At 37.5% G+C, this 19029-nt stretch overlaps 4 protein-coding genes across 6 annotated transcripts; 3 read left to right on the top strand and 1 right to left on the bottom strand.

Annotated features, from left to right (window-relative positions):
- Positions 1–537: 537 nt before the first annotated feature.
- Positions 538–10695, top strand: alox12 (arachidonate 12-lipoxygenase; the record flags this gene model as incomplete). 2 transcript variants are annotated; one of them, XM_081359897.1, is made up of 15 exons in its annotated part: positions 538–816; positions 2399–2544; positions 4170–4374; positions 4483–4564; positions 4674–4796; positions 4933–5039; positions 5788–5960; positions 6048–6191; positions 6990–7193; positions 7358–7444; positions 7716–7885; positions 8045–8166; positions 8929–9029; positions 9440–9610; positions 9703–10695. In XM_081359897.1, 14 exons carry the CDS (start codon positions 2401–2403, stop codon positions 9880–9882), a joined length of 2013 nt encoding a protein of 670 aa, XP_081216023.1. In that variant the 3' UTR covers positions 9883–10695. The 2 variants fall into 2 exon arrangements, with proteins under 2 accessions (XP_081216023.1, XP_081216022.1); XM_081359896.1 differs by lacking the exon at positions 538–816 and having other exon boundaries at positions 2389–2544; positions 9703–10689.
- rnaseka (ribonuclease, RNase K a) lies at positions 10044–12421 on the bottom strand. Its single transcript, XM_081359900.1, has 3 exons — positions 11928–12421; positions 11288–11370; positions 10044–11099 (listed from the first exon to the last, which is right to left on the bottom strand). The coding sequence occupies exons 1-3, from the start codon at positions 12003–12005 to the stop codon at positions 10955–10957; spliced, it is 306 nt and encodes a 101-aa protein (XP_081216026.1). The 5' UTR covers positions 12006–12421; the 3' UTR covers positions 10044–10954.
- Positions 12204–17671, top strand: LOC308687371 (schwannomin-interacting protein 1). 2 transcript variants are annotated; one of them, XR_014029734.1, is made up of 8 exons: positions 12655–13066; positions 14103–14319; positions 14417–14532; positions 14609–14696; positions 14898–15059; positions 15700–15817; positions 15909–16127; positions 16536–17671. XR_014029734.1 is itself a non-coding variant. In XM_081359899.1 (7 exons), the coding sequence occupies exons 1-7, from the start codon at positions 13017–13019 to the stop codon at positions 16007–16009; spliced, it is 852 nt and encodes a 283-aa protein (XP_081216025.1). In that variant the 5' UTR covers positions 12204–13016; the 3' UTR covers positions 16010–16470. The 2 variants fall into 2 exon arrangements, 1 of the variants encoding a protein (XP_081216025.1); XM_081359899.1 differs by lacking the exon at positions 16536–17671 and having other exon boundaries at positions 12204–13066; positions 15909–16470.
- Positions 17672–17790: 119 nt separating this feature from the next.
- Positions 17791–19029, top strand: LOC308687370 (P2Y purinoceptor 3; the record flags this gene model as incomplete). Its single annotated transcript, XM_081359898.1, has 1 exon — positions 17791–19029. The coding sequence occupies one exon, from the start codon at positions 17791–17793 to the stop codon at positions 19027–19029; it is 1239 nt and encodes a 412-aa protein (XP_081216024.1).

The raw sequence follows: 19029 nt of genomic DNA, 5'->3' as shown, positions 1-19029 counted from the left end.
TCCTCAAACAAATGTTTTGCATACTTTTGAAACATATTTTGCACTCTGTATCTATTGATTACCATGTAATTTTCATCCAATAAGTCATCTTTTAGGTCAAAACCTTTTTTTTTTTAAACATATTAATAGATATTCTGGATCAAGACAGTGAGTTGATTATGTAACATGAAACAGATCACTGAATAATAAGTGAAACTTGTTGGTTCATTTGGTATTTACCAGTGGCCTGTTAAAAAGGTAAAGTTTTGCTTGTAATTCCACACAGAAAGCCCTTTTTTACAAGCAAACGAAACAAACTGTATCAATGACCTCTTGACATCAGTGTTTTTAGAGGTCTGGTTGAAATGTGATTCTACTTGATGAGCTGTACCGTTCATGTGAACGTTTCTCATTTGCTTCAGTGTGGTTTCACAAGTTCAGTGCAGAAATATTCTTATTTTGAGCCTTGTGGTATTTTTTTTGTGAGCTAGCACTACCCACTTCCTTGAAATGGAATGCAAAGAAAATTGAATAAACAAATGAGGTGGTTAAAATATCAGCCTACAGAGGACTATGACAAAAGCAAGTAGTGGGAGAGGGGGAAGGGAGGGAGGGAATGTAGGTATGAGGGAGGAGACCACTGTAGGCAGGACATTACAAAGCTAATATCTGCCTGATCCAGTCTGTGAAACTTCAGGGTCAGTGAGCAGGCAGTTGCTGTGTACAACAGGCTGACATGAGAGAAGGAAACTAGTTGGTTGAGAAAAAAGGACACTGAAGAGAAGAGGCAAGAGAACCTGCTGTAGGGAAGGAGCAACACCATTTTACAGAGGAAAGGTAATTTTTTGCCCAATTTTTCTACAGATTTCTTTGTCAAATTGATCTGTAACCTTATGGTGCTTTTTATTTAGGGGTCACACTCATACTCCTCCCGGTCAAAAGTGGACAGTAATATATTTTTGTTCAAAATTTTGTATTTTGAAGGAATTGTATGGCACTACTAAGCAATAATTATGACAATCCATTTGTTTTCGAATTCATTTCTATGGCAGACATTTGACCGTGAGAAGTACAAGTGTGACTTTTTCAAATCATATCCACGATTTATTGTGTGTACGTGTGTGTGTTCACGTAGCAAGTCACCAAGTGTAATGTCATTCAGGTGAAGTAAAAAAATAATTTTTCAGTCAAAAGAGCACCAGAGGGGTTAAGCAGATTCATCTTGGGGTTTCTAATGTCCTCTATTGATTTAAGTTAAACCCAGAAGTATTTCTACACGGGTTGGTTCAATGTTTAGAGCTCTATGAACCACGGTCAATTGACATAACTAATATGTCCTTCACGACATCATCAGCTTTCAGACTACAGTATTTACGAAACACATTTTTGTGGACCTGTACTGATCATCAGAGTTTTATTGGCAGGCGCAACGGATGGACAAGCTATAAATAAGCTTGCTATAAAATATCTTGAAACCAAAGTGATATTGATCTAAAGTTTCTAGTTGGGCGGCTGAAGGTGAAAGATTACTGTGCTTGATTGATTTGACAGATCCTTATTCAGGAAATAAGGCACTACAACAGCAACAACTAATAAATGAAACACTTTATAATACGGTTTTACATGTTAACACAAGTAAATGCAATAGCTGACAAAATAATAAACACTAAAACTATTGTTCAATTAGGTTAATGTTCATTACATATAAACTTCTGGTTGTTTTAAATAAACATTGGTTAATGCATTATGAACAAACATGAATTAACAATGAACAAATGCATTAATCTAGATTAACTAATGCTGTAAAACATGTTTTGCATAGTGCAGGATATGTAATGCATTAACTAGTGTTAGTGTTACCATCAGCTTGTCTGTTACAGTCATTATTACAGTTCCTCCATTGCAAATACCAAAGAGACAATGCACTCCTTTATTTAAATAGTTTGAGTTGTGTTGTATTTGTATTGTTACAAAACAGTGGAAGCTCACAAGATCAAATTACACAAAAGAGTGTGCCTGCAGTTGAATCTTTTCTGATAATGTATTAAGCGTTTAATTTTTTTATTCGTTTTTAATTTCATTAAAAGCCCTACACAGATCTGGTTTCATGTTGAAATGAAAATGAATCAGATCTATTTTCACAAGGTGATATAGCGCAGGGGAGATCATTCTGCTGCAAGACATTCCTCTGTCATTCAGAGGAGGATTTTCACTTCCACAATATCTCGCTTTTGTAATCGTCCGGTGCAGACATAAATGGATTGTGCAGTTCCTTTGAGGGAAAAGACTAACATCTGCTATGTTGAATAGTTCCTGTAACTGAAAAATGAATTAGGCTTCTGAGACTGCTCTGTGTCTGGCTGAAACAATGAAAATATCTTACAGTTTGTTCAACATTGTTGAATGTGTATGTGTGCAGAGATGGAGTACAAAGTTACTGTGGCCACCGGGACCTCGGAATATTCAGGAACCAATAACTATGTGTTCATAACTCTGGTTGGAGAGAGAGGAGAGAGTGAGAGAACCGTGCTGGACAACCCAGGCCTAGACTTCTGTAGAGGAGCGGTAAATGACCGTGAATATGTTTCTGAGAAGCACTTAACCCTCGGTTTCACAGACCAGGCTTAAGCCTAGTCCCAGACTAAAATGCATGTTTGAGCTGTTTTAACTGAAAGCAACTTGCACTGATATATCTTAAAATATCTCAGTGCCATTGTTTTGTCTCAAGAAGCACCCCAGTAAAGTTTTTTTTTCTAAGGAAAAATGTAAAAATCTACTTAAATGTCCTAATTGAACCAAAGCCTTATCCTGGCTTAATCTAAGCCCTGTCTGTGAAACAAGGCCTAAATGTCTTAAATATAATATTTCTTCAATTTTCCTCTGTATGGTGCAGTAGAGATCTTTTGTTATTTTAAAAGGTATTTTAAGAGAGGCTAAAATATTGGACATCACATTTTAGAACAATGCCAATGAAGTATAATAAATAATTTATTGCAAACTATCACATCACACTTTCCAAAAATGTAGATCTTATCTCTTCGTCTCTAAAAAATAGGGACACACCAATGTTAAAATTCTGACCGATAACGATAAGCCGATAATCATTTTCATGCAATTCATATTTAGTCATACTATTTTATCTAAATATATTAAAAATGACTTCTAATCATTTTAAAGTGTACTGTTACATCACAACATTATAATGCACATTATGAAAAATAGATAATCATTCTGAGATTTGATAAAGATCACATTTAACTGTGTTATTGAATTAGTGTTTTTAATGATGAACTTTAAGTGAGCATTAAATGATGGCCATGTGTTGAGATAAATTACTTTTAAAAGTAATGCATGACAATATTGCGTTACTACTTAAAAAAGTAACTAATTATGTAACTTACTCTTTATGGAAAGTAATGTTATATTACTTTTAGGTTACTTTTTCTCACCTGGGCCGGGCTTGCTTGTTTGTTTTTTAATAACAAAAAAATGATATATTTTTGGCAAATGTAAAGGCCCTTATAGCCTCAGGCTGGGGGAAATGCAAATGCTCGCCTGTACAGTAGAGGACACAGCTCAAACAAACCTTTCTGCTGTGCTGGCGTTCTGGATTTCAGAAGAATATGATGCAGGAAAAGGAAGTTTAACGCTCTAACACAAATGTGATGTTTAACACAAATGTGAGTCATTTTTGCTTATTAGTATGGCTGAATCGGATCATCAAAGGTCAGCAGCAAAAACATTGGTTAATAAAGTGAGACTAGAGTTCGCATTTCACTGTTTTTATTCATTTTGAGAAATACTCGATCTGTTTTTGTGCAAGTGAGATGAGTAAATGCATGCTCACATCTAGAACTACGATAAGCATCATATTTACACAACGCCTCTGCACTTACTCTCGATTTCTCTCAACATGAGGACAGAAGAGGTGTCAGTAAATTAATGGGAAAACAAAGCAACTTGCAGTACTTATTTGAATAGATATTTTGTTGTACATTTAAAAGTAATGAGTTACTAGTTACTTGAAAAAAGTAATCTGATTACATAACTCTTAACTTGTAAAGCGTTACCCCCAAAACTGATGATGGCAAAGGTATAATCTAAATGTAGAAATGTTGACCATCACAAATAAATATACAATACTGACGGTAATAATAAATGAAAAGACCTCTATTTCCATCATTTTGCAGGAGGATGATTACACGGTTAGTTGCGCAGCTGATTTGGGTCCCCTGATACTGGTGCGACTGGAAAAGCAGAAGTACTGGGTGGAGGATAACTGGTTCTGCCGATATGTGAAAGTCAGTATACCTGGAGAAAGATGCAGCTATACTTTTCCTTGTTACCGCTGGCTAGTTGGAGATGGAGTGGTAGTAGAGATCAGAGAAGGCACAGGTCAGTTATTGTGAGCTGCTCATGCAGCAACAACTGCATGATCGATCGATCTGAGAACAAGATGAAACCCTGTGATTAAAAGCTTAAATCTGGTTCCTCCTTACATAGCCAAAAAGCTGAGTGACGACACCTTGCCACTGGAGATAGCTCACAGAAAGACAGAGCTTCAGGAGAGGCAGAAACTCTACAGGTCTCCTGGGAAAATGCATACACTGAACTTATCACTGCATTCCTATCTTTGTAAAGAATGTAGGCTAGTCCTCACAAATCACTGTTAAACTCCATGTCTCACCTATTAGATGGCTTGCATGGGCCCCAGGCATTCCAAAATGCGTTGACGCCAAGTCAGAGGCCGATCTCCCCCAAGACGTTCGCTTCGACAATGAGAAGCGCAGTGACTTTGTGGGATCCCTTCACTATGCGTGAGTAAAGATGCAAACTTTAATTATGCTTCATTAAAGTGACCTGATATTTTAAGGTCATTCCTCTGTCCGCACATCATTTTATTATCCACCCATCATTCCATTTATCTAACCATTAATACATTCTGCCTGTCAGGCTTCTGGAGCTCTCTCTGAAAAAACTGGCAATCAAGTTCGGGAAGTCGTGGAACGACCTGGACGATTTCAAAAGGATCTTCTGGAAGCTAAGAAGCCCTATAGCTGGTAACAACAATCTATCCTAAGCTTCTTCTTTTTTTTTTTCTTACGGTTTCGGATGCAGCCCATATGTAAGCAAATGCACATGTAAAATAATACGATCATCAATATTGAATGGCATACTGTATAAATCAAACCTGCCTAATGTTACTGAATGAAATGTCAAGCCAGGACGAGCTACAAGACTGTGCAAGCTTTGGGGTTGTTGATGTTTTGATCGTCCTTCTGAATCTGATCCAGGTGTAGTCTGACAAACGCGATTTTCTCAGCTTTTTGCTCAAAATGTTGCTTTTTTATGAAACTTACCCACATTCAAGTGTTGAAAAAAAGAAATGCATTAAGCTAGAACAAACAGGTTTTTAGGATTAAAAGCTGATGGCTCTGTTCTTTCTTTTGCTATTATTGCATGTTTAGATATTCAAACAAAATATTCTGGAGGCCATGGAAACTTTTTTCAAAAAACGCCGGCGGGGAAATCACTCTCAGAAAGCTCTTTCCCCAGAAAATTTTATTGTGTAACATGTTTAGACCAATCACAAATTAATGACATTTCACAATGGCATGTTAAAATTCCACATTTACTCCCACAAATTAAATATTAAGAGTCTGCACTTAACCCTAGTTTATGGTCTAGTTAAACCCTGGATAAAATCCTGAGTTTTGGGACGTTTCACACATTCTTAACTCTGGGTTATGAAAGCTCACAAGCATTATTAAATGAATAGCATGAATTTGTGATGAATATTCTGTTTAGAATACACCATGAAGCACTGGAAAGAAGACTGGTTTTTTGGGTACCAATTCCTGAACGGCTCAAACCCACGGATGATTGCCAGGTGCAAGGAGGTGCCCTCGAACTTCCCTGTCACTGGAGACATGGTACAATCCTTTCTGATACCTACAACCACATTGAAGGAGGAACTCAAGGTGAGAGTTAGTGTTTGTTTTCTTAAATACAATATGGATTATTGGAACAGTGAATCTAAGAATGTTTCATTGTCTCTCCTTTTGAAGAAAGGAAATATATTCCTGGTTGACTATGCAATTATGGATGGGATTCCTGCCAATGTAATTAGAGACAAGACACAGCACATAGCTGCCCCGCTTTGCTTACTGTATGAACACCCTGAGAAAGGTCTCATTCCCATTGCCATACAGGTAAAACCAGCCGACACATTTACCGTACTTGGCTTGATCATAATATTATTCTTAAGAGTTCTCAATCTTACTCCTTATCAGCCAAAATCATCCTCATGTTCACATATTCTCATGCTTGTGCTTTTACTGAATGGAAGACATTTTATAGAAACGCCTTTGAATTATAGACACAAATGAATAAGCCAAAACAGTTTTATGTGCCACAATCTTAAGCTGCTATTCATTTTTTTTTTTAAAAAGCTGTTACTGGGGCAGTACTCTTTCAAAAGGTACACCTTTGTACCTTGTTTACCCCTAAAGGGTGCATATTAGTTCCTTTAAGTCCCCCTGTCAATCATTTTAGCCCTTAAAACACATATTTGATCACCACATTTAAATGTTTTTTTCCTTGGGGAAAAAACAGTTCTTAATTCTTCTTCAAATTAGCCCCGTCTCCACTCACTCACTCACACCTGCTCAGAGATCCACTCGTTGGCGATCACACGTTGACGTGATTGGTTACAAGGTAGTTTGTGACGTCAGAAACCGCGTTTTTGGTTCACTGCAGTTTTAAGGAGAAAATACTCATCAATGGTGTTGACTCATGCATTTGTACATGGTTTGTCTTAACGCATATTAAAAACGGCATATAGTCATATAAACAACATTAAAAGCTTGATTTTCACCACAGGGGGAAAAACAATAGGAACTAAATGATACATAGTAGGCCTATTGAAAGGTGACAATCTGTGACCGTAACATTACGAGGGGTGCATCCAGAAATGGACTGACAGTGACTGATTGTTCTTGTTCTTTCAGCTTGAACAGAAACCTGATAAGGACACACCCATATTCCTACCTAGCGATCCACCTCTGGCCTGGTTATTGGCTAAGATGTGGGTTCGTCATGCTGAATTCCAGATCTTTCAGGTGTTATCACATCTGCTACGCACACACTTGGTGATAGAAGTGTTCTGTATGGCCACCTTGCGTCAGCTGCCTGCTGTTCACCCTATATATAAGGTTAGAGGAAGTGCTTTTTAGAAAAGATCCATTTGCATGTTTCAAAGCAGGTTTAAAGTTAGCTAATCACTGATGCATTAAAATCACTGGTCATTCATTAAATTGTATGTTACGGGTCTTCTTCACTCTCTCTCTTTCTGTCGCTTTTTTCTCTCTCATTGCAGCTCTTGGCTCCACACTTGAGGTATACGCTTGAGATTAACTGTCGTGGCAGAACACAGCTCATCTCCCCAGATGGTATCTTCAAAAGGGTGAGCGTCCTCAAACCATAAAGCCCACAAAAATGCACATTTTTAGCTCTATCTTTTTATCATCTTCACTCTAAAGGGTTTTTGGTGGTTATCACCCCCTCAAACCAGCCAAACCAGTCTGTTTACAATATATCCCTGAGCTTGATAGCTTTTTGCTACTATAAATGATATTATAAATGCCTTTACTGTCATCCTTGCTGAATAAAAGTCTGACCTCAAATTTATGAACAGTAGTATATAACTTAATCAGTTCAAAAATTGTGTTTTTCAGGTGGTATCAACAGGTGGAGATGGACTCTTGATTCTGGCACAGAGGGAGTATAAAATATTGACCTATCGCTCCCTCCAGCCCAAATTTGACTTCTTGGACAGAGGGGTTACTAAGCTAAGAGGCTATTTCTACAGGGACCATTCTCTGATGCTGTGGGATGCGATTCAAAAGTAATTTAATCAAATAGGAATTCTTCATTTGGTGCTTTTAATTCTAATGAATGTGGGAATGTCTTATTTCAGACAATTACACATGAATGAAGCAGTGTATATACAAATAAAATTCCTGTACAAACAGACCCGTTTCCTCGTATGCTCTTTTTCTCTCAGTTTTGTTTCAGGAATCATTTCCTTGTACTACAAGAGTGATAGCGAAGTGGAACAGGACTCAGAACTTCAGGCCTGGATTAATGATGTGGCTGTGGAGGGCTTTGTGGATGTGCCTGGTTTTGGTAAGATATGAATACATGACTGCATCACTGAACTCACAGATGTCATGTAGTGGATAAATGATAAACCCTGTGCAGTGTAAGGCTTGACAATATACACTACCATGTAAAAGTTTGAGGTCAGTACCATTTATTTTAAAGTAATTAATACTGTTCTTCAGTAAGGATGCAATTGATTGATCAAAAGTGACAGTGAAGACATTTATAATGACACGTTTGATTTCTGTTTCAGAATGAAAACTGAAAAGAATTATCAGTTTCCACAAATATATTAGGCAGCAACATTGTTTTCAACATTGATAATAATAAGATAAACGTTTAAACCCACCAAATCAACATATTAGACTGAATTCTGAAGGATCTTGTTATTTTAAATTGGAAAGATATTTCACAATACTGCTGTTTAAATAAATGCTTAGTGAGCATAAAATACTAAAACTTGTAAAAAAATCTTACCCGCCCAAAACTTTAGAATAGTAGTGTAAATCATCTATACAATACACACATGACAAATATTGCATTTTAAAAATGTCTAAGGGGTATATATACATATGCTGTAGCCCAGGTATAAATCATAAAACAGGAAAATGAAGTCATAAAGAGCATAAAGGATAGAGATACAGTGCCCCCATGTGGTCATTAGCAAAAGCAACATGTCTGTGATGCTCAGGATGTGCTAAAATACAAAAACTATTTCACATAAACTGATGCTGTAGCCTGGTTTCAAAGTATGTGTCATATCCACTGTCGTTTCTTGCATGTAAGGCCTAGCCAGTGAGCTGAAGACAAAAGAAGAACTGATCACACTGTTAAGCGTGGTGATCTTGACCAGCACAGCCCAACATGCTGCCACCAACAATGGACAGGTAACAAACACATCTCTAACATCTTATCAATTCTAAAAACTTACTTTAAAGACATCAGAAATACGTTTTCTACACTATATTGAATACAGGTTACAAGGAACGCAATCATTTACATGGAGTGTTACTAAGGATGAATGGGGGGCAATTTTCCATATTCGTTTTTACTCAAATAAATTGATCAACCATTGAGTTAAGAACAGTCTAAATGTAGATGATTAATGAAATATTTTCCATTATAGATTAAGATTTTTTTCTTTCAGTTGTATCATACAAATTCTAGTGTTACAACTGCCCCTAACCTCACAGCAAAGATAAAATCTTGTTTTAGGTGCCAGAAATAAGTCTAAATTCACAGGCATCACTTGTATGCTTGATTGTGATCGCTGTTGATCTTTCTCTCTGTACTGTAGTTTGATTGGTGTGCATGGGTTCCCAATACACCTTGCACCATGCGGCACCCTCCACCAACAGATAAGGATGCTGTCACCATGGGCCTGATCATGGACACGCTCCCTGATATCAGCCAGTCCTGCGTGCAGATGGCCATCACATGGCATTTGGGTCGGGCACAGCCAGATGCGGTGGGTCATTGCTTCCCATGAAGCATTGAAGTATAATACAGTAACAATGGTGACTCACTGTAACACCTCTCTGTTTCTTCTCTTTCCTTCAGATCCCGATGGGTCAGTATGTGGAACATTACTTTACTGAGCCCGCTGCTTTGAAGGTGATTGACAAATTCAGAAAGGAGCTGAAGGAACTGGAGGAGCAGATAATATCTCAGAACGAGGGACTAGAACTGCAGTACCTTTACCTGTGTCCAAGCCACATGGAAAATAGCATCACCATTTAGAGAAACTCTCATTTTGAATTGTATGTGTATCTGTGAACATTTTCCTGAGTAGCTAAAACTTAAAATTAGCACACTTTGAATTAACAACCAAAGTGCTTTTTCTAGATATAGCTGAGAGTAGCAATTCCTCTCTCGGGAATTGCATCTATTGTAGCAGAAATATTGTCAGAATTATGTCATTTATTTAGTTTGTAACATTTTTTAAAGCATTGATACAAAGTTTTTTTTCCATTCATTTCAGAGTTGTTGTTTTTTTTACTTTTTTAAACAATATGCATTTAAACTTTATATTTAAAGGGACTGTTTGGATTGTACTGGACTGGTTTCTCTGGATATTTACTCACTGTATTCATGATCTTTCCATCAGCTTCATAAAATGCACTTTATATATGTATAGTACATTCTTTTTCCAGATGAAAACAATGAAAAATGTATTATTATTATTACTATGAATTTTCCTAACAGCCTTCCCTGTACAGATCATTTCCATTGCAAGTCAAATTCCATTTCCATTTATTTCATATAGAATTGTTTTAAAAACATTTAATTTCTGCATCAAACATTTAGACACATGTAAAACTGGAGATGAAGTTATCTTCAAAAGATGGTTTGTAATTGCAGAACCATGTATACTCTGAGGCACTTAATTTCTATAGTGACAAACTGTATCTAGGCAAAATCTTGAGTCAATTATTGTGAAAACAACCAATGTGAATATTGTAAAATTTCATTCAACATTTACTTCTTGAGATTGTATATTTGACATGTGTGCAAGTATAAATAAAAATCACAATTAAATCATTTATCAACAGCGTTTGAAGATAACCAATATCTTTGAATGATTGGGTATGTCCACAGATCAAAATAGCAAAAGGCAAATGTGTGAGGTACTAATCATAATGATCAATCTCACTCATGCTGTATTTTATGACAGGCTTCAAGATAGAAAGGCAAGAAAGAAAAGCACAGTAAAATACATAATCTTATTCCATCTTAAATACCCACACTCATTTAAGCTTCATTTTAAGGCAAATGCAACATTAGAGAATTTAGAGGTAGAGTTAAACTGGTACTAATGCACCAGATATTCCTTGCGCTTGTTCAGGCGAACCTGACAAAATGATAGGAATCCTAAACCAACGTAGATTACTGCAGCAATGAAGCAATTGTATCCAACTTGGTTGTACAGTTTATAGATGTTTTGCAGTGGCGTATCCCTGAAATCAGAGAAAAGATTTGTTAAATTTTGACTAAACTGGACTACACATTTGGACACCTCTGCCTGAGGGAAGGAAGCCAGTCATAGCCACCATCATGAAGCCTTCCAGTTATATGTGACATTCCCTATACTAGACAGACTTATTTTCCAGGGTGACTAAATGAGTAAATGGCAAAAGGAACTCACGGGTTTTTGAAGTCTTCCTCTGTGAAAGGCACATCCTCTATGAGCACAGCTGAATGTGTGGTGAAAAAAATCCCCAGCATTGCCTAAGAGAAATCAGAAAGAAAATGCTGATTATAAAGTGGGCTGTGTTTATCCCACCACAGACATGTCATATTCAGGATATGAATTTTGTTCCATGACTTTTCCAAAAGTTACAAAAGTTTGTAATGACTTGGATGAGGATATCTGGGCAATTCCACGCAAAACTGTCACATCCATAACGCCAACTAAATACAATGGCAATTGTGCTGGCGTTATGGATGTGACAGTTTTGCGTGGAATTGCCCATCTACAAATGATAGATAGATAGATAGATAGATAGATAGATAGATAGATAGATAGATAGATAGATAGATAGATAGATAGATAGATAGATAGATAGATATCCATTCATTTCCAGGCCTAGAAATCAAACTTTTAAAAACTCCCTTTTCCAGGACAATAGGAACTCTGCATGTTATTGAAATTAAGTGTGAAGGCAATTTACTCATTACTACCGTTAAGAAATGGCCAATTCATGTATTTTAATGGCCTTTCAGCATCTATAAACAATGCATAGAAAACACAAGAACAGAGACACATTAGAGAATATTGAACTTACCAGCATAATGACACCCCAAATACTCAGGACCAGTCCACATGCTGCCAGTTTAGGACCGCAGAAAAGCAAAGAAGCCATTTCAATAAAAAAATGCTTGTCAAGTTTCGTTTACCAGAGATGCCAGAGGATCGTTTCAAATAAAATAAACTTTATACGACCGTCATTTGATCTTTTAGAAGTTAAAACTACGTTTTGTTTCTGGTCTCGGTAAGATCGATGTCAACAGTCACCAGATAAGTCAGCTGACTTTAGAGGAAGCGGAAGTAGAGTGACAGCAGAGTGCAACGTCATAAATAGTTTGAAACAAACTTTTTAGCACTTCGTTAATAATAATCCGAGCTCCTCAACTGTCTGTTCGCACCAATTCATCTCCATTGCAGTCATCCTTTACTTTGTTTATCCAGTTAAACGGATGAATTAAAACACCAGCAACTTTTGATTGTTCTGAGGATTAAATTTTTATCCCGTGAATTATAGATAGATATTTAAAGAATGTTTTGTTCTCAATCGAGGCTTAAAAAAAATTGTAAACACCATAAAAACAGTAATTTGCCTTTATAATTTTGCTGTCATAAACTAAGCATGCTTAGACTTGTTGACATTTGACACCCAAACCCAAAGTTTTTTTCTTTCGTGTTTCGTCTTAAAATAAATAGACATTTGAAACAATCATTCATGTGCAAGCCGAAGCTTTCCTTCAAGACTTCATGCTAGGATTTTAAAGATTATCGACTTGCAAATTGACTGAAACTAGACACCTGAATTGGTTCCTTTTATTACTCTTCGCTCATTCTCCTCCCTTCACGTTCTCTCCCCATAACAAAACGTCGCCAAATTCCTTTAGTTTTTGATGTCTGCGTTGAGGATTTTTAAAGTACAAAATGTCGGATTGATTGAACGGATTTAAAACGTTAAATCTACATAATATAAACCCTCTAAATATCGAAGTTTACGAAGGTGTGAAAAAGAAAAAGAAATTCATCTCCATGGATGAAAAAGAGTGAAGGATAAACGAAGACGAGGAGGGCGCGTAACGGGACAGCTCGGAGGAAAACAAGTTATAAAGCCCAAGAAAACGATGGAATTTGTATGAGGTTTGACTTGTCGGAAAGAATTTGCAAACACATTCTAGCAAAAAAGTAAGTATAACGTTACCTCTACAACTAAGCAACATAAAAGTTTTAGGATAACTGTTAACGTTACATCATGTCAGTTCAATACGTGGCCAAAGTGTTAGCACTAGGATTACACGACTAGTAAATAATTGGAATGTAACGTTAGGCTATTATTTAAAATATGGAAATATTTTCTTGTTTATGACCCAATTTCCAAACTAGTCAGTTTCGGAGTTAATGTTTTGAGATATTGCAGTTTCTTATGAAATACGTTAGATGGCTCCTCATGCATGTTCTGGATGTTGTAACGTTTCAAGGAATTGTTTTTTTTAAATCATCCGCCCATTATGTTTTTTGAAAGACAAACAAAACACAAATGTTGCTAGATAAGCCGTTTTAGCAAGTAAAATGATACTAGTTACAACTGAAATACACACTATCTGTTTAATTAAAACTAAGAAAACGGGGTATAGTAACTATTTGAATAGTTAAGTTACTAGAATATAATAGTACTTAATAAATACTAAACAAAAAAGAAATAGGTACCAGAAATAATCTGAATACATACTAGTCTGGAGTGATGTATGAACCACAGAACCCTATAGAACTAGTAATTAACAGTTGAATAATTTCTTGTCACTATTGGGACTAGATGCAAATGAATAAATGCTATAGTCTATACTAAGTACAAGCGTCTCAATTAATAAATCTTTTTTTTTTTTTTTAAGATAGCCGCTTTTGCATTATATTCCAGTAATTAAAAAAGTACCATGAACATAAACATATTTACTACTTAGCTTTAATGAATAAATGTTAAATAAATGTCTTTATCTGTTGATGCCAGTTTCTCTTACAGAACTATGAGAGGCAGCTTCTTTCATAGTATATACCACCAATGTTTCGGCAAAACAAGTAGCCTTTGTCAAGGCATGTACCTTACCTTGACAAAGGCTACTTGTTTTGCTAAAATGTTGGTAATAATAAAATGTGCTTAAGAGAATGTGAAGTTATATTTTCTTTGCATTAAGTTTTCTTTTATTCCCCTTTTTATTCTCTTAAGGGTCTTGGGAATGGATGGAGAAAAAGAAAAAGAGCGGGAGAGAGGAAATGAAAAAGAGAGTGATGAGACAGAGGGGGATGCAGAGGGGGCAGCCTTATTATGGCAAAAGGGATACCCTGATGATGACCTGGGCTTACCCATCATGCAATGGGAGGATCTGAGCCTTCGTATTGCTGAACTTGAGAAGCAACAAGAAGAGCAGAGACAGAGGGAAAAGGTCTGAATGAAAGTGAAGATATTCATCTGCATTATTAAAAAATACTCCTTGTCTACTTATCTACAGTAACAGCCACTTTGTTGCTGTTTTTCTACAGGACTTGGACAAGCTGACAGTAGACTGGCCAGAAATCAGAGGGCTGAGCAGTCACAGAGAATCCTATGAGGACATGGAGGATGATTGCAACAGTCGTCTGACTTCTCTGACATCAAGGTCACCAAGATTTAATGAATCTCAACTACTTCTGAATTTGAAAAAAATCTTTAGAAACGATGCTTTATTATTCTAGGCTCCAGAGCCAGATGAATCTACAGCTGTGCTTCATCAATAACAGTGAAAGTGAGGAGGAAGAAGAGGAAATAGAGGCAAAGAAAGAGGTGAAATAAATTGCCAGTTTGCCACACTGCATGTTTTTCCACTGTTGCTGGGTGCGGGTGGTAACATAATGTGAACAGTGTGAACAACTTCAGTGGGTGTAGCGCTCAGAAGGATACATGAGACATACTGTACAATTTTGTTCATGTCTGATTTATGACGAGAAAAATAATTGCTTGTTGTGCTCTTTGTTACCTTTTCAGGTGGCAAAACAGTCCACTAAGAGTGGCAGCATTCAGAGGTTAGAGAAGGAGCGTGGTTCAAGCTCTGCATCGACTAAGAAAACCAAATCAAGAGGGTTTAAGAATGATGTCAGAGCTGCACTGAGTGTACTTAGACACAAATTGAGACTGGAGCAAAAACAGGTTAGAGCAGATCACATATTCATGGTCTTATGTGTGTTTCGCTTTTCATTTTATGCATTTGAATTGAGAAAGCACATTTATCAAAAGGGTTATGTAGTATTTTGTATTTGTAATGTATAAATGGAATGTTCTGTACACTAGCATTTAAAAGTTTGGGGTCAGTAAGATTGTTTTTAAAGAAATTAATATTCAGCATGGATGCATTCAATTGAACAAAAGTTACAGTCAAGACTTTACATTGTTAAAGAAAAATTCTATTTCAAATAAATGCCGTTCTTTTGAGCTTTCTATTCATCAAATAATCCTAAAAACTGTATCACAGTTTCCCCAAAAATATTAACTGATGATGATGATGATGATAAATGCTTCTTGAGCACCAATTCAGCATATTAGAATGATTTCCGAAGGATCATGTGACACTGAAGTCTGGAGTAATGATGCTGAAAATAGAAAACAGTTATTTTAAATTGAAAAAATATTGCGGTTTTTACTGTATTTTTAATCAAATAAATGCAGCTTCGGTGAGCATAACAGTCTTCTTTCAAAAGCCTTTTAAAAATTTTACCGACCCCAAACTTTTGAATGATAGTGAAGATATGCATAATTGTGCATAATTGCACTCCACTGATCCCCATCACAGACTATACCTCCCAGTGAGGCTGTCAGAGAAAGGAAGCACTATGAGCGAAATGACTTGAAGAATTTCAGCTTGAAGGAGTTGAAAGCATTGAGGACCTCACTAAGCAAAGACATTCATGGTAAACCGAAGCATTAACTATTATGTTACAGTGATGATATAATCGCCTGATGTGAATAAATGAGTAAGTGTGTGTCTGTGTGTGCGTGTAGACCTCAGTTCAGAGCTGGTGGGTCGACTTCTCACAAGGGACCAACTGAGAACAGAGCAGGACGCCATGCTGCTGGAGGTACAAGATATGACATCGCTCTGATGCACAATCAACAAAATGGAACAAAATGACCGGACATTCGTTTACAAGAGCTGCCTGAACTAATGACATTACTGTGAAAAGCTACAGCACTCCATCATCACTGCAAAAGACTTTTAAGGTTTTTATAGTTTTTCATTTCAGCTTTTTTATGCCACTTTTAAGGCACCAATGAGAATTTAAAACAACAGTTTACATTCTTAAAATTGATAGGATAAAGCAACATTTTCAACAAAAGACACTAAATGCCATGCCATGCTCCTTTGCTCAATATTACTCTAATTTGTTTAGTGGCAAAGCCAATTATGCCAAGCCTCACATGTTAAGACATGGCTCATTGAATGCCACAAAGTATGTGTGCGTACATACATTGCCAAGCAACTCATAACTGGATTGTTGTTGTCACTGTTTGTGAAATACTTAAATATTATTTTGTGGAATAAAAGGGATTTCATTAAGATTTGATATGTGTATTGTTTTGTTACATCATTGCTCTTCTGTTGTGTGTGTGTGTATTTTGCCTAGCCAGAGTTTGTATTGTCAAAAGGCCAGCTCAGCACTAATAGAGGAAAGAAGAAAGAGGGAGGGACAGATCATGGAGCAAGAGATGACCAAGGAGGGTTGGATTGAGAGAATGGTAAAAATAGTTTGAGAAACTGATGTTAAAGGGAAAGATTCAAGGGTGAATTGACTAGACGGAGCCAATGATGCAAACAAATATTGTCTTTGTTTCTCTTCTGTATTTAGCTTGATAGTCAAATTAGCTTTTAACTATTTTCAGTGTTGGAATAGAGGTACTCCTCGTGTTTTATTCATACTAAGATTCTTTCTCTTTTCTAAAAAAGGACTTTATTGCTCTATTAAATAGGTAAGTGAACATTTCACCTAATAACCAGATGTAACTGGTGTTTTGTTGTTCTTGCATGTCCTGTCAGTGGTTTTACAATACCTATATATACTGTATATAAACCTATAAATCTTCTTGTCTTTATACTCTTTTTACTTCTTGTCTTTGCCTTTAAATAATTTCAGGCAGTGACCTCTTGCAATATGTAGGTAATGTGATTTATAATTAGGGTTGTTTGCTCTGTTTATGATGTTGTGTTATTTCCCAAGTAAGGACCTTGTTATTTATTCAGCCAAAGCAGACTACTTTAATGTCATTTAGTGACCTTCAGATACTCACTCATTTATTGACATAGTGTCTTATATGTCTGAGGAGTGGTAGGCAATAAGCAATTCACCGTGGGCTCAGTCAGCTGTGTGCTAACTTTACCAGGAGGTAGGGATAGCCATGACATAGCATCCCCAAAGTTGTTTAATGTGCAAATGGATCCAGAGGGAGTCTAGGCGTAGAATGCTAAAAGGAATGGGGTAGAGAGTCCTGATGTGAGGGACAGGCTGAGGGGCGGGTAAGATAGAGAATAGGACATAGAGGGGAAGTGTGGTTACTGTTTGATGGGTTAATGAAGTGAAAAGGGCCTGAATCAGCAGCATATATACCTATGTGCAAACAGTACCAGGGGTTGTGAAAGAGTAATGGGGATGCGGGGAGGGCTAGAAAGAGCAAGTGGGAGGCTTTTGTGAGATGACATCTGCAAAGGTTTTGACAATTGGTTACATTTTTTGTATTCTAACAGCAATGTATCTCTCTTAGATGTTAAACTAAACAAGGAGTAGGAGATCGCAGGAAACTCCAAAAAGTCGCTCATTGGAAAAGAGGTGGTCTCGGAAGCAAAGAATGGGAAGATGAAACAAGGACGCTCCCTAAGAACTAGCCGACAATGACGACAAGAGTGCCTACTGTTTTGTTTGAAACAGAGAAGGGTGCAGACGCCCAGCTTTCTTCCTCACTTAATTCTTCAGTTACTGGCTCCTGCAATATTGACGAGTCCTACAAGTACATCTTCCTGCCAATTTGTTACTCCTTTACCTTTGTCTTCAGTATAACCCTTAACTTTGTGGTTCTCTACCGTTCCTTTCGACGCACCAGACGCTGGAATGCGTCCCTGATTTACATGGTGAACCTGGCCACGACAGACTTCATGTATGGTTTATCCCTGCCCTTTCTGGTGGCTAGTTACGTAATGCGGGACGACTGGGTGTTCGGAGACTTCATGTGCCGCCTAGTGCGCTTCCTCTTTTACTTCAACCTCTACTGTAGCATCTTCTTTCTCACTTGTATCTCAGTGCACCGCTACCTGGGCATCTGTCACCCCATGAAGACCATCACCTTGGAGACCAAACGAGCCGTGAAGGGGACTTGCGTTTTGGTGTGGATTGCTGTTTTTGCACTAACATGCCCAATTTTTCGTTTTGCACAGACGCAGTATCTTCCACGTGAAGGTAAGGGCACGAGGGAGGAGATGTTCAATAATTGCTGGGATGATGCCATTGATAGAGAGTTCCATGATTACATCCCATACGGGGTCACGCTTCATTTCTTGGGGTTTTTTGCACCATTTAGCATCATTGCCTGGTGCTACTCGCGTGTGGTGTTGACTATATTTCGGACGCTGCACTCTCAACCTCCTCCTCAAAGAGCCAGAAGTGGGACGGGCTGTGAAAGCGTCGCAGGGATAGGGGGAGAGGGCATGTCAATCATCTTGGGGGCTCATTCGCCTTACGTGAACAGGCGTCGCAAGTCCATCAAGACCATAATTACCATCACTCTGCTCTTTGCCCTTTGCTTCTTTCCCTTCCATGTCACTCGCACCATTTTCCTGCTTCTGAAAGTGACAAGTAAGGTGCAGTGCCACACCATGCGCATGGTTTCCATCTGTTATAAAATCACTCGGCCTCTGGCCTCATTCAACGCCTGGCTGAATGCGCTGCTTTATTTCCTTACCAAAGAGAAAAATGGGCCCTGCTGTCAAAAACCCAAACAGGCCCAGCATGGTCTGCTATGGCCACTGAGAATGCTGGGAAAAGGAGAGGAAGAGGAGAATGAAGCTGAGGAGACAAGGAACCATAAGGACAATGGGCCAACTGCTGAAAACAAAATATTCAGAGGTCTACCTTAA

Source organism: Scardinius erythrophthalmus, assembly GCF_964197995.2.
Source record: "Scardinius erythrophthalmus genome assembly, chromosome: 2".
NCBI classification, from domain to species: Eukaryota; Metazoa; Chordata; class Actinopteri; order Cypriniformes; family Leuciscidae; genus Scardinius; species Scardinius erythrophthalmus.
The sequence above is the reverse complement of the archived record's forward strand: the minus strand, read 5'-3'. Positions and strand labels throughout refer to the sequence as shown.

Excerpts from the sequence above, each read along its gene's own strand:
- LOC308687371 (XM_081359899.1), top strand. The coding sequence starts at position 13,017 with ATGAGGTTTGACTTGTCGGAAAGAATTTGCAAACACATTCTAGCAAAA. Across the intron at positions 15,060-15,699 it reads TGAGACTGGAGCAAAAACAG|ACTATACCTCCCAGTGAGGC; the intron begins GTTAGAGCAGAT and ends TCCCCATCACAG. Across the intron at positions 15,818-15,908 it reads ACTAAGCAAAGACATTCATG|ACCTCAGTTCAGAGCTGGTG; the intron begins GTAAACCGAAGC and ends GTGTGCGTGTAG.
- rnaseka (XM_081359900.1), bottom strand. The coding sequence starts at position 12,005 with ATGGCTTCTTTGCTTTTCTGCGGTCCTAAACTGGCAGCATGTGGACTG. Across the intron at positions 11,371-11,927 it reads TTTGGGGTGTCATTATGCTG|GCAATGCTGGGGATTTTTTT; the intron begins GTAAGTTCAATA and ends GATTTCTCTTAG. Across the intron at positions 11,100-11,287 it reads GAGGAAGACTTCAAAAACCC|GGATACGCCACTGCAAAACA; the intron begins GTGAGTTCCTTT and ends CTCTGATTTCAG.